This window comes from Drosophila takahashii, chromosome 3R (assembly GCF_030179915.1).
Source record: "Drosophila takahashii strain IR98-3 E-12201 chromosome 3R, DtakHiC1v2, whole genome shotgun sequence".
In the NCBI taxonomy this organism is placed as follows: domain Eukaryota; kingdom Metazoa; phylum Arthropoda; class Insecta; order Diptera; family Drosophilidae; genus Drosophila; species Drosophila takahashii.
In genome coordinates this window covers 16,952,656-16,968,372 of record NC_091681.1, presented here as the reverse complement: position 1 = coordinate 16,968,372, position 15,717 = coordinate 16,952,656, and the positions used below count along the sequence as shown (strand labels likewise).

General features: G+C 36.4%; 1 protein-coding gene across 1 annotated transcript in view; it reads left to right on the top strand.

Moving 5' to 3' along the window:
- Positions 1-15,717, top strand: part of LOC108064313 (IDLSRF-like peptide) — a 41,741-nt gene that overhangs the window by 15,275 nt on the left and 10,749 nt on the right. The window contains exon 3 of the mRNA XM_017151803.3: positions 15,508-15,636. Within this exon, the coding sequence (XP_017007292.2) occupies positions 15,508-15,636 (129 nt within the window). The remainder of the gene's footprint in view (positions 1-15,507; positions 15,637-15,717) is intronic.

The window sequence follows — 15,717 nt, the reverse complement described above, 5'->3', positions numbered from 1 at the left end:
TTTGGCACGTACCTAAAATTAGTGCCTACTCGCCACAAATACACACTCGCAACGTAACGTCCACGTCATTCACATAAAACCCTTTAATGGTTATGCAGGCACCAATTACCATTAAAAACGGACAGCCTCGCCTGAAATGTATACATGCACAAACTCGCAGGCATATGTATGAAAAAGGGAAAGCGGGGCGCAAAAAAAATAGCGAAAATCAATATATATGTATGCCGTGTGAAGGACTCAAAAACGCAGCTGAGATTGAAAAATCCTCGAAACGGCGGGCTATTTTTTTTTGTTATTCAGCTAAGCGACCTGCTATGATTTCCTGCTTTTTTGCAGCCGCTACTTGTGGTCGTTAGACGTGCCATGATTTATAATACTCTGCGATGGGGCTCCACTCAATAAATGCATCTACGAAGTAACCCATCCTATGATAAACTGAGTAGGCTACACATTCAAAAAAATATATATTCGTGATTTGTTTTTAATTTTAATTCAATTCTGTTTAATCAAAATGTAAACATTATTTATTAAATTTAAGATTGGGTTTTAATTAATCTATTGCAATTGAAATTAAAATTACAATTTATTTAAATACCCTTTACAGAACCTAATAAACTGCATTTAATTTAATAATATAGATTGTATTAAATTTATTTGAGTAATTTAACAATTTAAATATTTTTAACAGCTGCTTGTTTTATTTACGGAATATTTGTTTGATATTTCAAACTATTCACATGATTAAGAAAAATTAATTTTAATTGCATAAATTAGATAATTAATTTGCACCCTTTATATACCATTTTTAAAGGACATCCCCTCTTCGTTCTGAGTTGGCTAATTTACCCGAGTACTGATTTTCCTCGCCCTTTTTTTTGTGCATGGCCAAATGGCAGGACATAAATCTGCAAATGTGATAAATGGTTATAAAGCCAAGCGTAATGTTTATTTAAAATAATGATGATGATGAGCAGCTGCAGCTGGTTGCCATTACAGTACCCGCTCTCCACACTCCTTTTTCGTCCTTACTTGGTTTTATTTGTGTATGTAAATTGCCGCGGACCTTTGATGGCTGCCCAAAGAAGGATGTGCCATTGGGGCTGTGGGTATGAGTGTGTGCTTCTTTTTTGGCCTGAGTGAGTGGCTCTTTTTAGCGCAACAGACAGCTGTTAAAGTTCAGCTGTCAATTATTCATAAAATTGCGCATACGTCTGCACTCATTACGCATACGCCGCGTGTGCCAGACGGTCTCTACTTTCGCCTGCGTTTTGCGTAAGCTCGGCTCGCTTTCATTTTGCTGGTTCACATTAATTTGATTTATACACAAACACACACGAGCATGCGACATTTGTCCTTTTTATTCGACTGCTTATATTTATTACGTTTTATGGTTTTGCCTTAACGTGAAATTTGCATAATTGAGCTCCAGACTGCTCCAATCTGAATGTTTGATTTATGTCCCGTCTCCCTTGCAAAAAAAAAAACTTTGCGGCTAAGTTCTCATAATTTCGGGCAAATCTTCCTAAGGATATTTGTGTTTATAATTTACGCACGAAATCGAAAAACTTTCTCTTGGCTTTGCGTTGGCTTATGATTATTTTGTCTGTCGGTAGATTTGCATAAAATGGTAGACAGTCTGATGGAAATAAATGGACTGCGGGCACTTCTTTAAAATACTCTAATTTTCATAGCCATGTGGAAAATTATCTTGGCTATAAATTTAAAGCTTTTTTAAATTTATTTCGCTTTAAAGTTTTATTAATATTGTTTTAGCTAATGACCAGTTCTATGTTAAGGCCATAGCTAAATGTAATGTCAAATCAATACACTGGTTCCGTAACCTCAATAAGCCTCCTTGACAAATTGCCCGAAAGCCAATCGGGGGTGGGTTCGAGTTTCGAAGCTCGAAGCTCGAACCCCTGTCCTATCTCTGGACATTGATCGGACAACAAATTATTTTAGCCCTGTCCCCTAAGGCCAATCAATGTGGTATCATTACAAAGCCATTAAGTTGGCCAATCAAAACCATGCAAAAAGGACCACAGAAAAGCACCCGCAGACAAAACATGACTCAATGTAATTCAATCAGAGTGCCAGTTAAATGGCACAAGAACTCGTTAGTGGAAATATGCTGGTCTAATATCAGATATGCTCCATTAAATTAGGCTGCAAAAAAGTTAAGTCTGTCAGCATTAGATAATTGCCTAGTTAATGACGCCAAGCTAAAAACTATAAGACCGCTCAGAAAAAAAGCGAAGAAAAATGCCAAACTGATATATGGAAATAAGAGGAAAAATAAGCTAGAAAAGGACAGCTGAAAACCTAGGCAATGCCCACCATTGCAGACGTGGAAAATTTAGGACCTTTGCTTGATTGATTGATTTGGCCATGAGCTAAATGAATTCATCATTCACATTTGAGTGTATCCTCGGCGCAAACTAATTTATCATCTGTATCAATCAAAGAACGGGCAGCGCAATTTGAACAGCTGAGAACGATGAATGCGAGGGAACTAATCAAATATGATGGCGGGTTCAAATTGGATGGAGCTAGCAATTGATCAAATGGAAAAGGTATAAGGCATTTAAGGCTAATTTAATGACAGTCTTACAATTAGAAAGTCATTTTAATGTAAGTACTTAACAAAGATATAAACTCCCATGTAGATATTTGTTTGCCTTATAAAATTCACATGTTTATATTTTTTACACGTGCTTGTAATGAGTTTAAATAAAAAGGCTTTCTCTTTGCCTTTCTGAAAACTCAATTCAGTGGGTCCCAGCTGAACCCTAATCAATTTATCGTTTGACATTATAAAAATGAGTATCTTTATAAATATTTAAAGGGAGGATTATGGGTTCGAGGGGTTTTCCTGGAATACAATTTCAGTTGCGAGGTTGTCTTTGTAAATACTTTAAATTATTTTAAGCAGTTTATAAATTAAGATCATGAAAGGCACTTATTAAAAAAAGAGGGACAAATCTTGTATAATCTGTTTTCTAATCCTGTAAATATTTTTCCACTTCCACTGCTCATTATTTCTGGTTTCTTGTTGGCCTGAAAAACTCTTGTTAACACCCTCGTATGCACTTACGCACATGTTGAGCTTGGTTTGTAAATTCGCTGTTTTCTTGCCTTCGCCAATTTGGTTTGTCGATTACTTGGATTGCGCAGCTGGTGGTCCCAACAACCCAACAAAAAAAAATAACGCTGAGGTGGTGGCTAATTTCGGCACGAGTTCCGTTCTCTCTTTGGGCCAACATCAAAGTCATGGGCAAACCAGCGAGGCGGCGGGTGGCAGAAGCGTTTTAATCTAAATAATTTATAAACTGCTTTTTTGCCCATGCTATGCTCTCCACCTAATGCTCTGCATGTTTTTTCAATTCTATTGTTCCCATAAACGAGGACCACCTGTGGGCGGTATTTTCTGCTGTTGTCTGTTTTTTCCTGTTATCTTGCTAACGCAACACTCTGGATTGAATTTACATATTTACATCCGGTTGGCAAGAACACAACCATATGTGTTCGGGATTATGGCTGTCGCCGCACTGAAGCGTTAAGCTGTGGGGAACGAGGGATAGAGAATTTGTAGCGTCTTATCGCAGACATGGGATGATATTCTACAGTTACCACCGGGCTTATCGATTAAATGGGTTTGTGGCGAAAATTTATTTAAAATTAAGTCAAATGGTTTATTGAGCGATTGATGGCTCGGAAGGCGAAGGATGTGGATACCCAAGATACACAGGATACCCAGATACCTAGAACCGTAAACCACTCAACCCGGCTCATCGGCAAACTGTCATAAACTGTCCGTGTCCTTCGGTTGCAAAATGGGAGGGCTTAACAAGCTGCGACTCAAATTGCCAGCTGCATTAAATGTCAAAGAGTCAAGCAATTTCATTATTCTGAAATGCAAACGATAGGACGACCTTATAGCTTATCCTTCGTCCCACGCTTTTTGTAATTTGTCCATTGAGGCGTGTGATTTCCACCAGGTGAAAGCAAAAAAATAAAAAAGTTGAAAAAAAGAAGACAAAACGCGCAAAAGAATAACAAAAAATAAAAATTGTTTCTGTAACTTTTGTAGCTCTCGGCACTTTTGTGAAAAAGGCAATATGGCATGAAAAGTACCAAAGAAGAAGCAGAATGGGAGTAAAAAATACCCGTAGCGGTAAATTGACCCGACTCGCATTAATTTTTTTTCTTCACACCATCCTCCTACTCCCCTGGAAAACTCACCCAATAGAATGCTAATCAAAACGAATGCTCGTACCATCTGTCAATTACGGCAACTCGCAGACAACATACAAAACAGCAAACGACTACATTGTACTTCCGTAACGTGCCCCATATTACGACTAATTTAGAAGAAGCGTTGGTAAACTTGAACTTGGCCAAACATTCGCCATGATTAGGGCCCATTAATTTTGTGGCCTGTACGCTAATGTCTTGACATTTCGATACGAAAGTTGGGGCACGGATCAAATTGATTGAGTGTGGAAAAGGCAGGAAAACTCTTGGGAAAGTGGTCTGATTTTGTAAGCAAAAGCAAAGATTTAAATGACAGCTTAGGAAATATAAGTAAGGGAACTATTGTAGATTTTAGTTTTATTTGTTTTTAAATCCCTGATATTTTTGATTAAATGTGTTGTTGAGCTTCAACAAAAGTTACAGTTTTCGTGGAGAAATTTAAATCCTTTACTGCATCTAACAAAAAGTCTAATGAATATAGAGTGCCAAAAAAATAAAAACATAAAGTGCAAAGCAAACATGTTAATATTTAAATTCAAGAAAAAATGTTAAAATATAAGAAATTGAAAAGAGAACTTTGAAACTTCGCTTCTAAATATATAAAGCTTTATGAAATGTATAACATGACTCACCTTGTTGGCTTGCCTTAAACTTAAACTTTTGGGGTGGCATATCATATGAGCTACCATTTTCCCATTTTGAAGCCCTTTAGACCCCCCCTTTTAACCCCAAACCAAACTTGCTTGTTAAGAGAAAACCCTTCAAGTTGCGTTGAAAAGTTAAGCGCTTAAATTTACTGAAACCATTTAATTGTTTGAGTCGCACTGTGGGGAGAATAATGCGGATTAAATAAAAGTAAGGGCGAGTGAAAATACAACCCAAAGGAGGGCGAAAACTTGGCTTAAACGCGCGACTGAATGCCAACGGGGACGCCATGTTGTCCTGCGTTAGCGTAATTGTCATATTTCTTGGCCAGCAGCAACTCAAGTGGTAATTATTTTAGCATTTTTCCTGGCCAACGTGTGTGGGTGGGACTGGGTATGGGACTGGGGAATGAGACCCTGAAGTGCAAGGTCCTCGGTCGCAATTAACAAGAGAGAATGCGAAAATGTGTCAGCGAAGACAAGGTAAGGGCAGCAAGGCCCTTGGTTCTATATTTAGGGCTTGACATTTGCATTTTTAAGCCGCAAGAATTTTATTCAAGAAATTTTTGTAATGCAAAATGCTTTTGTCTCTTTACTTATTTATTCGACCATTCGGTGGGTCAAGGTTAAAGTCAAGTGACTCACCCACACAATCCTCGTCCTGGCCATAAAATCAAATGACAATTAAGTGAGCAATCAATTTTACAGCTCACCAATCCGAAGTCCTCAATAATTCTTCTTTTATATCCGGAGTGCAAACTCGGTAATTCAATTACCGTTTCAGACCGAAAAGGAAGCAAAAAGCTGAGAATTGTCAGTGTCATTAACACGTGAGTGCATAAACATTAATAATTCTCGTTTTATTTCCACACCATCTGGCAAAGTGAAAAGAGAGGGAACGAGAAAGTCGAAGACGGAACCGGAAATTCCATCAATTTAATGACTTCCCGCTGACGATTGCCGTTGACATTGGCAATGGCCATTCGCACATTTGGGTCAAGGCCATGTATCTCCGGCTCTCCGTTTTTCTTTTTGTCCACTGACAACTGTAGGAGGATATCGTTACAATCCACAGATTAAGATAGAGTTACACCCGACACCCATATTTATTGCTGCAGTTGACTTTTGTGGCTCAATGTGACATTTGATAATTGCCTGCGGCACGACACTTGCACGTAGAACTGTGTTGGGAACCAGGAATTTGATGGCACTACAAAACCGTTCAGTTGGGGTGTTAAATGATCCGCAATTGAGCTGTCGAGGAAACATTTAATTTTAGGTTAAGGAACCAAAACGTTTTGGTTCATAGCAATTTATTTACAAAATTCGTTTGACCTTCTTGCCGGTTTTTAAGTATTTGAATACATTTCAAAATGTTTTTAATCCTTTAAATTTAAAAAACTTCCAAAATATAAAATCTTTTTCATTGTAAAATTGGTTTAAATATTTTACTATGCCACACTATTTAATGAACATTTAAATATAACAATTTAAGATCTCGGGATTCCATATATAAACCTTAAGAACTGATATAAATTACAATTAAATAAATAAATAAAAACACTTTAATTGCAGTGAGCATTCCCTTACAAAAATAACATTTTTTTTAAATCGATGAAAATTTTTTTTTAAGATATTTTAGATACTATTTTAAAAACATTCACATATCACCATTTGAGTCCTCTGGATTACATATATAAAACTAAAGTACTATTGTAAGCTAAAATTCAATATTAGTTTATTTTAATCAGGCTAAATACCCAGTTTAAAAGTTTTCTAAAAATCCAAAAACCCTTTAATTGCAGTGAACATTCCGTGAAAGTTTTTCCTAGTGCATGGGTAAAAATAAACAGACAAACAAACCAACAAACATCCAAATAGTGATTAGGATCATGTGAAATGCTTTCGTTCCATTGTCGTAATAGTGTCAGTGGCGCTTTTATTTTGTTTTCGTTTTGTCATTTTTGTTCGCTTTTAAATTCAGAGTTTGCTATACGGTTTGTTGGACTCCATTCGCCTGGCATTTGTTTGCACGAAATTATTTCCATTCTGACTCGCTGGCTCGTTGGGTGCCATGCTTCTAATGCGAACTTTGACTGTTGGCGAATATACAAATATATATCCGTCAGATACTAGATACTGTGTATACATATATTTGCGCGACTATCTATGTGAAGAACTCATTTGGGGTCGGTGGGTTCGCGGCTCTCCACACGCCAGCCAAATGACAATTGTTGGCCTGGCATTCAGTTTGATTGCGTGAAGTGCAGCCACAGACTGTCCCAGCCATTTCAGATATTTCAGACATTTCAGCCATTTTGTGAATATATATTTTTAGTCGAGTGGCGGTTCGGTTTTGTTCAGGGACACGGGACATGGGGACATGGTACTCCGGGGACAGACAGACTGTCGTTGGCTGTAAGCTTATTTTAGTTTAATGACGTTGTTCTGTCTGTTCGCATGTTCAGTTGGATTTGCTAAAATAAAACACCAAATTTTTGGCAACTTTTTCGCAATACAAAACTGCTCATGGCAGTTGGGTTGGCTGCTGAAATTTTGGTTTAGTTTTTATTAAAAAAAAAAACATTTTTGTGAAAATTATTTTAGCAGAATTTACTTATTTTTTCGTAATTGATGTGAAAAGTTTTGTATGCTTTTCTCCTCGAGTATTTAGTTTAATATGCTTGGAAAACAAAGGGGATAATCCGAATAAATTTGTACAGATTAAGCGTAGAGAAAATAACTTTCGTAATATCAATTATACGGGTTAAATCCTATAGCGAATTAATATTATGACAAAGCTTAAATTAACTTATAAATTATATTCTCCGAATTCGCCAGACTGCTCATGCGGAAATAGTCTCTTCTTGTTAATATCAAGTATCCCTGAAACTTAATTCCCAACGCACTTAATCAAATTCCACCTGGTTACGCAAATTAAAATCAAATTGGGGACCTGCTTTTGCGCTTTTCCTAACAAGCTAGTTGTGTTGGATTGGGTTGGGCCATTAAATTTCCGCATGCCAAGAAAGGTCCTTTGCACCTTAACGATGTGCCTCCATTTCCGCTTCATTTCCCGTCAACAAATTTGCGTAAAAAAATCAAATTCCACCCGGACACGCCTAAGCCCTCCGAACGGAACGAATTGCATTAGTTATCCGCACCCCCAAACCATTAGCAAAAAACAAGAAAAAAAAACAACAACGGAAAATCCGGGCTTTTATGATTGCAAATTTTCCTTTTCGCACATGGATTTTTCCCTGCGAGCGCTTTCCACACTTGAACAAAGGCGTTTCCGCTATGGAAAGCGCATTTATTTTCCCATGCTTCCATTCGACGTATTTTTTTTGTTTTATTGGCCAATAATAGTGAAAAGTTTACGGCCGACTTTGGAGAGCCATAAACTTGCGGCGCATTGCGTTTATTTTAGAGTGTTGTTTTAAACGATTCTGATTTTAGAAAAAGCAAACCGCTTTTCACGGTTGGTTAGAGTTAGCTTTCGGATAGATAACATATCGTGGGTTTTAGCTTTTTACCTTCCAAATGCTTGCTTTATAAGCGAATATTGATTAGCCTTCAAAACGTATATTTTATTTATGCCGCAAACTTGAAGCTAAAAATTGACCTTAAAATGAACCGTTTACAACGGTAATTGACATTTCCGAATCTAATTTAAAATTCAAATTAGGGAATGACAGGTGAATCAAAAATGTAAGCATGATGTCCTGGGTTTTCGCACAAAACACAAATCATCTGAATAATAAATGTGTTCTCAAATGTGTGAACTTTGGTACGTGAGACGTCATCTGTGGGCGATTGAATAAAATTAATGGAATTGACATTGAGAACTGACATCTTTCTAATCTTGCAATTAATTAAGTCTCACCCTTTCCTCCTCTCCGATATTTTCAGTGGTTTCAGTTGCATTTCGGATATTATGTTCACACTTGTGCTTATTGGTCTTTATGCTGTTGGCTGAGTGCAATTAGCTAAAGCGGACTAAAGGATATAGCTTATTAATGTTGCAAAATGTAGCTAATGCATTTTTAAATTGCCCGGCAGTTATGGATATTTGTAAAGTAAACAAGCTCTTAATTTGAGACAATCGGAATAATAAATTATTTTGGAGCAATACTTTATATTTCAAATACTTTAAATTACATTGGAATTGTTAAATATATTCCTAAATATGAATTTATTGTCCCTTTTTTATTTTATTTTTTTTTTGTATTCATAATTGTTTATTTTTCATGAGTCCCATTAAACATAAAGTTATAAAATACCTCAAAAGTAAGGCAGTTTTTAAAACCCACATTTGTCTTTATTTATTAACCAGTTTATCAACACTTTTGTTATTTGTTGCCATTTATGGTTTGAGCGATTCCTTAGTTTCCCCCTTGCTTCTCCCCAAACTATACAAATATTTTCCATTCGGTACGAAAATACAGCTGCCATTCGTGGCTGAAGACATTCGCAGACAATAATGCCAGACCAGAGCCATATCTCACACTCTGTTGGCCCGAAGCGTAAACGTGGTCGTAACCGTAACTGCGGCACGACAATCGAAGCGACGTCGAGATGCATGTCCTCGAGGGCCAGGAATCGGTTGGATATACATATATATACACATATAACCGTAGTGGCACTAATAAATTACGTCAGAGTTCTGTTCCTGTTTTCCTGTGTGCGTGGCACTGCATACAAATGTGCTAATTTATAAGCAAAACAATTAGTTCTCGCTGCTGCTGTTGGCCAACTATTGTTTTTGCCACTGCAATCAAACTGGTTTTCAGCAACAAAACGGCAACAAAGCGACAAACCAAACACCCTGCCAACCAACCAGCCAAGCCAACTGCCAAGGAAAGTAATTTTCATTAGTGAGCAACGCTGTTTTGTTCTGTTGGCCAAGGGTGTGTGCAATTATTTAGTTGATATTGCGTATACGTCATTTGTTGTGCCGTTCCCTTTGTTTATTGCCCCACATGCTGTCGTGTAGTGCGGTCTGAGTTGGCCGTAGTTGGAAACTTTGGTTAGTCACTCTGCGGTTCGGTTGGCATATGCATAGCTTAATTATGGCCAGGAAATGTTGGCGTCTAAAGCAAACTCGGGATGGCCAACGGAAGTTGGCTAAGGCATTGTCTCGAAGGAGTACAAAGAGTTTTCAGGGGGTTGCAACTAAAATTATGCTATAATCAGAAAATTGGAATTTGTTTTTGGGAATGTGAAACTGGAGTTCTGTATTTGATCTCTCTCCACCTAAAAACAATAATCATAGGAACTAAACTATTCGTACATTTAAAATATAACATTTAAATTTAATAATACTAAGTATGAAATTAATACTACTATTTTAATTATTAGTAATACCACAATATTATACTGGACATAGCTCATTTTTAATGAGTTAAACTATGTTTTTTTCTTGTTCTTAATTTATATCATATTTAAATATTTAATTTTAAATTTAAATTTAGATAGTAGATCATCATCTTTATTTTATTATGACAATCTCTTTGTGATAATAAAAAAATTACATTTTAAAATAAATATGTAAACTTTAAACGAATATCTTGGTTGACAATTAACACCTTCAACTTTGTCATTTTCACACATAAGATTAAATATCTCCCGCAAGTACAGTACACATTTTAATGATTCCCATGAAAGGATAACTCCAATTAAATGCAGCCACAAAACACAAGACCCGTCAGCACTTTTCCCCACCCCCATTAAAGTTAACTCTTGGTCATAACTGTACCGACTTTGTGCCTTTCGCCTCGTTCATAAGCTGGCAGCTGTCAGTGGATCGAAGGCATGCCGAAACTTAGGCTGAAGTTGCCACTTAGCCCCTCGTTGCCCCCGACTGCCAACTACCCATCTGTTTGGACAGATATTGCCCATCGGCCATAAGGAGCAGCCACCCCTTAAATGGGACACGCCCAGGCAATTGCGTGGGTCAGGTAAACTGCAATTGGCAGGCGGACGGGCTATGGAAGCTACAATAGCTATAGTTGCTATAAGAGCTGCTATACACAGGAGCAGCTGATACAACAAACCCGAGCCAAGAGCAATAACTGTGTAACATTGCGCATACGCCATGCGTGACAACGCCGAACGATGCTGCTGCTGCTTTTGGTGCTTGGCAAATTGACACATGGAAACTTAAATTCTGTTAACTGGCTGACTGGCTGTGTAATGGAATTACACTGGGTGGCATTTTTTGCACTAAATTTTGATTTAGCGCTTACTTAGAAAGATAAAATCGGCTTCCTTTAAAGTAAAGGAAATTATAGAAGGGAAAATAAAATATTTAAATATTTTTATAATAAAACAATTTGGCTTTAAATGTAAGTAGATACTAGAAATCATAATTTCTACTAAAGCGTTATGATATGATATGAAGCGATGATCGATTTCTTGTTATGTGGGAACATTTTTGACTTGATATGCGGGCCCCTCAATTTGAAATGCTCGCAATCAGAAAATCTCTGAGAAAGAGATTTTCAGTAAAAACGATATGCGTATGCAATAACAGAAATTTGCCATGCACATATCATTTTGACCACGACGAGTATTTTTTTGCGCAAATATTTTTCTGATTTTTTTTATTGATAGTTTGATTTGCAATCTTTCGCGGGTAATTGATCTATTTTCTTTTTAAAATTGGTCCACCAGAATAAATAACTCAATAATGTCACTCTACTTTTTATGGTCTCCATAAATTAAAAAAAATCTAGTGCCTTTAAACGTCAGTTGACCTATCGTAGTTCAGCCAAACATAATTTACAAGCTCTGCAACGTCAACCGGCAATTTTGTTGCATAGTGTTATTACACTCTTTTACGGCCATAGTGCCGGAGAGTTGAGATTATTCCATAAGGGGACAGCAACAACAAAAGCCGAGCGAAAGAATATTTCTTGGTGTCACGTGCAGCGCTTAGCAAAATGCTGTACGAGTTTGGGGCTTCTGGATTTTGGCTTTTGGACAATGTCAGGCGGAAACAACATTGTATGTGGCCAGAAGCTTAACGCGTCATTTAACTCTGGTTGCCCATGTATACACTTATTATTTTTCCTCTTTTTTTTCGTATGTTGGCCAGAGAAGAAGAGTCAGAAATGGCGAGACCCATGGGGAGCAGTGTGCTGCGTGCTGACTTCATATTTATGACATTTATGCAACATTCATTATGTGTGCAGCACACGACAGAACGACCAGCCCACCTCCTTGATTTTTCAAAATTAATATATGTGCCTGTGCAAACCACAGTCAATTTTGTGGTCGTCTGTTGAGAGTGTTTATGAACATATCCTGTGCTTTTAAAAATGTGCAAAGCCTCTTTATTTTCTATGGTAAAGCAGAACACTTTATTTAGCATACTTTTTGGGGTAACTTTGAATATAAGCTTAAAAACAAGCGCTTGGGTTTTTTAAATTTGGTAGATAAAACACATAAATAAATTCCATTTTTAATTAGATTTTTAATAGTCTTTAAAAGAATCGTCGTTTAAATAAAAAATTCCTTTGAAGTAAAAAATAATCTAAGTAAAATTACAAACAGAAAATCGTTTTTCCAATCCGTCAGATTTTTTTATAACAAAGAAAGAGTCCACAAAAAAGTTAAAGTCAATCCCTATCACATTCCGTTCGCAAATTGAATAAATAATTCAAGAAACATTTCAACAAAAAGTTCGGATCGCCAATCCTTTTGCAGGCCACCAATCACGTATAATCGTAAACCGAAAAAGCATTAAAAATAATAAAGTATTCAAATGGTAATCAATTGCCATATAAAACGAGAAGGAAAGCGGGACTAAACTAAAATCGACAACAAAATAAAGGGGAAAACAAACGCTTTCAATGCCACAACAAAGTACAAAAGTTGTCCTTTTTATGCCACATAAAAGCCAACTTTAAGTGCGAGTGTTAAGGAATCTCCCGAGGCGAAAAGAGGAAAGAACCCGAGTCGAGAAACCGGCTAAAGGCCAGGCCAACCCTTTGGCTCATTTGACCTTTTCAATCTGAGAGCACAACACGCACAATAAACCGAAACACTTTTCGCACAGAATTATATGCGGTGAACTGATTTTCTGGGGGATTTTGTCAGTAGAGGAGAAAGGGGAAAGGGGAGACTTATTGGATCCCTCGGCCTGTCAATTAGTGGTGCCGAGCACATAAATTCCAATTGTTTTGACATTAACCGAAACATAATGAATCACACGAAATTAACTTGTCTCGCGCGTGCCCACGGTGCGTATGTGTAATGCCCGCCAGGTTCTTTCACCTTTACGCTGGCCAAGGTGACAAGATTAGGGCTTTAATAAAACTCCCACCTCTTCATAAATTATTTAATATTTTTCTGCAGTCATACTTAACTTACTAACAATATTTTCGAGTTTATTTTTTATGCTTTTCCTCAAAAACTTTCCTACAAAAATAGATAGAAAAAAAATAAACGGAAGAACGAAAACTCCGCCCGAACTATAATAGAAAAATATGTCAAGTGTCAGGACAGAAGTTTGCCGCAAAGAATATTTCCTTTGGCAGAAAATTAAATTAAACTTTTTTTGCTCAGCCAAAACAGATTTGATATTTTTGAATGCTTAACTTATTTGCGGCAGCCATAAAACAAAAGCCAAAGAGCCAACGTTTTTGTTTGCGGTAGGGATTTAGGCCACAATTGCGAGCCGTGGGAAATGGCGTTGGAAAATGAAAATTGTTTTTCCAAAAATTTGTTGCGCTCCCACGTGCAGAGCCTAATAAAACCAATTTGCCTCGGCCAGAAAAGAGAGATGTATACAAAAATAAGCCTGCAGATTCGGCTTCACAAAAAAATAAAACAAACTGTATGAAATATGTTGAGTTCTGGCACAAGCAGAAACAATAAATTCAATTAACTTGCTCCTCTCTTTGTTCGGGGTTTTTTTTGGGTGGGTTTGTAGGGGAAACAACGTCAAGCCCTTTTCCTTTTCATTCTTTTACAACCCCCAAATAAAACTGAAAGCTTCCTTAACGCCTTTTTATGAACAGCGAAAATATTGCGAGGGAAAATGTAAACAATAAACAACATGAAAGCAAATTAATTTGCTTAATTGTCAGATAACATTTTCGTGATATTTTTATTCTTTATTATTTGCTTTTTAATTTGGTTTTAGGCTTTTGTTTGTTTTTTTTTATAAATTAAATTGAATACTTTTTTGTTAAACTCACAACATAGTCATAAGAAAAAATATAATTTTATTGTATTTCTTTACTAATTAAAATGCCATATCTGGGCAAACAATTAAATTTTTAAAAAATGAAACAAAGCCACCTTTCAATCAATGATTGGTAAGCTCTAATACACTCATTCAATATTGCAACAAAAAAGAAATGAGTTTTGCAAATAAATCCTACTCACAAATAAATTAATTTTATATATAGATATTAATAGGTTGTTATACCCTTGCAGAGGGTATTATGATTTCAGTCAGAAGTTTGCAACGCAGTGAAGGAGACGTGTCCGACCCCATAAAGTATATATATTCTTGATCAGCATCACTAGACGAGTCGATCTAGCCATGTCCGTTTGTCCGTCTGTCCGCCTGTCCGTCCGTCTGTCCGTCTGTCCGTCTGTCTGTTTCTACGCAAACTAGTCTCTCAGTTTTTGAGCTATCGGGATGAAACTTTCCCAAAAGTCTTCTTTCTATTGCAGGTAGTATATATGTCGGAACCAACCGGATCGGACAACTATATCTTATAGCTCCCATAGGAAGGATCGGAAAAGAAAACGTTAAAAAAATTCTAGCTTCGGTGTTTTTTGAAATATTACCTTCTACTTTTGGGGATGTTATTTTTTAAATATTTCTGAATTTCGAATTAAATATTTAAAAAATCGGACTACTATATCATATAGCTGCCATAGGAACGATCGGTGAATTAATGGAAAAGTAATAGGAAATAAATTCTAGCTTCTTTGGTTTTTATTGTATTATCTTCTACTCTAGGATATGACTCTTTTTAAATATTTCCGAATTTCAATTTTAGTTTGATCAAAATCGGACGACTATATCATATAGCTGCCATAGGAACGATCGGAAAATTAATGAGAAATATTAGAAAATTGAACATTTTTGCGATTTGTTAATTAATAGGAATGATCTGCAAGGGTATATAAGCTTCGGCTGGCCGAAGCTAGCTTCCTTTCTTGTTTTGTATTTAATTATACAAATTAAAGATTTTTTTCATGAAAACATTCAATTTGAATTAGAAAAACCAATTATAGAATTTATATTTAATAATGAACAGTTTGTGGTTAGCAAAACTATTTATCAAGAATTTAATGAGGATCCAAGTTGTGAAATATATAAAAAAATATTTAATAAATTCCGTTCAACTCAACTAAGCCTGCTGAATCATTGCAGAGAATAAACAAAAAAAATAAATAAATGAATTAAATCGTTGGTAAGCAAATCCGCTTATACAGTGCAAACATAAGCAGTTTGTTTGTGCAGTGTTTTTTGTTAAATGTACAAATATTTTATCTAGCTTTAAGCTCTTGATATAACAATTCTTTTTTTAACTTTTTACAATTCAAACATATGACAAACATATTTTTCATTTTCCCTTTGCAGAAGCCTGTCATCCGTACGAGCCCTTCAAGTGTCCCGGAGATGGTAATTGCATTTCCATCCAATATTTATGCGATGGTGCACCCGATTGCTCTGACGGATATGATGAGGACATGCGTCTGTGTACGGCGGGTAAGTCATGTTGCCAACCCAGAGATTGCCATTTGAACTTTGGCTTCTAATTGAATGCCCAACGTTTGCCATTAATAATTC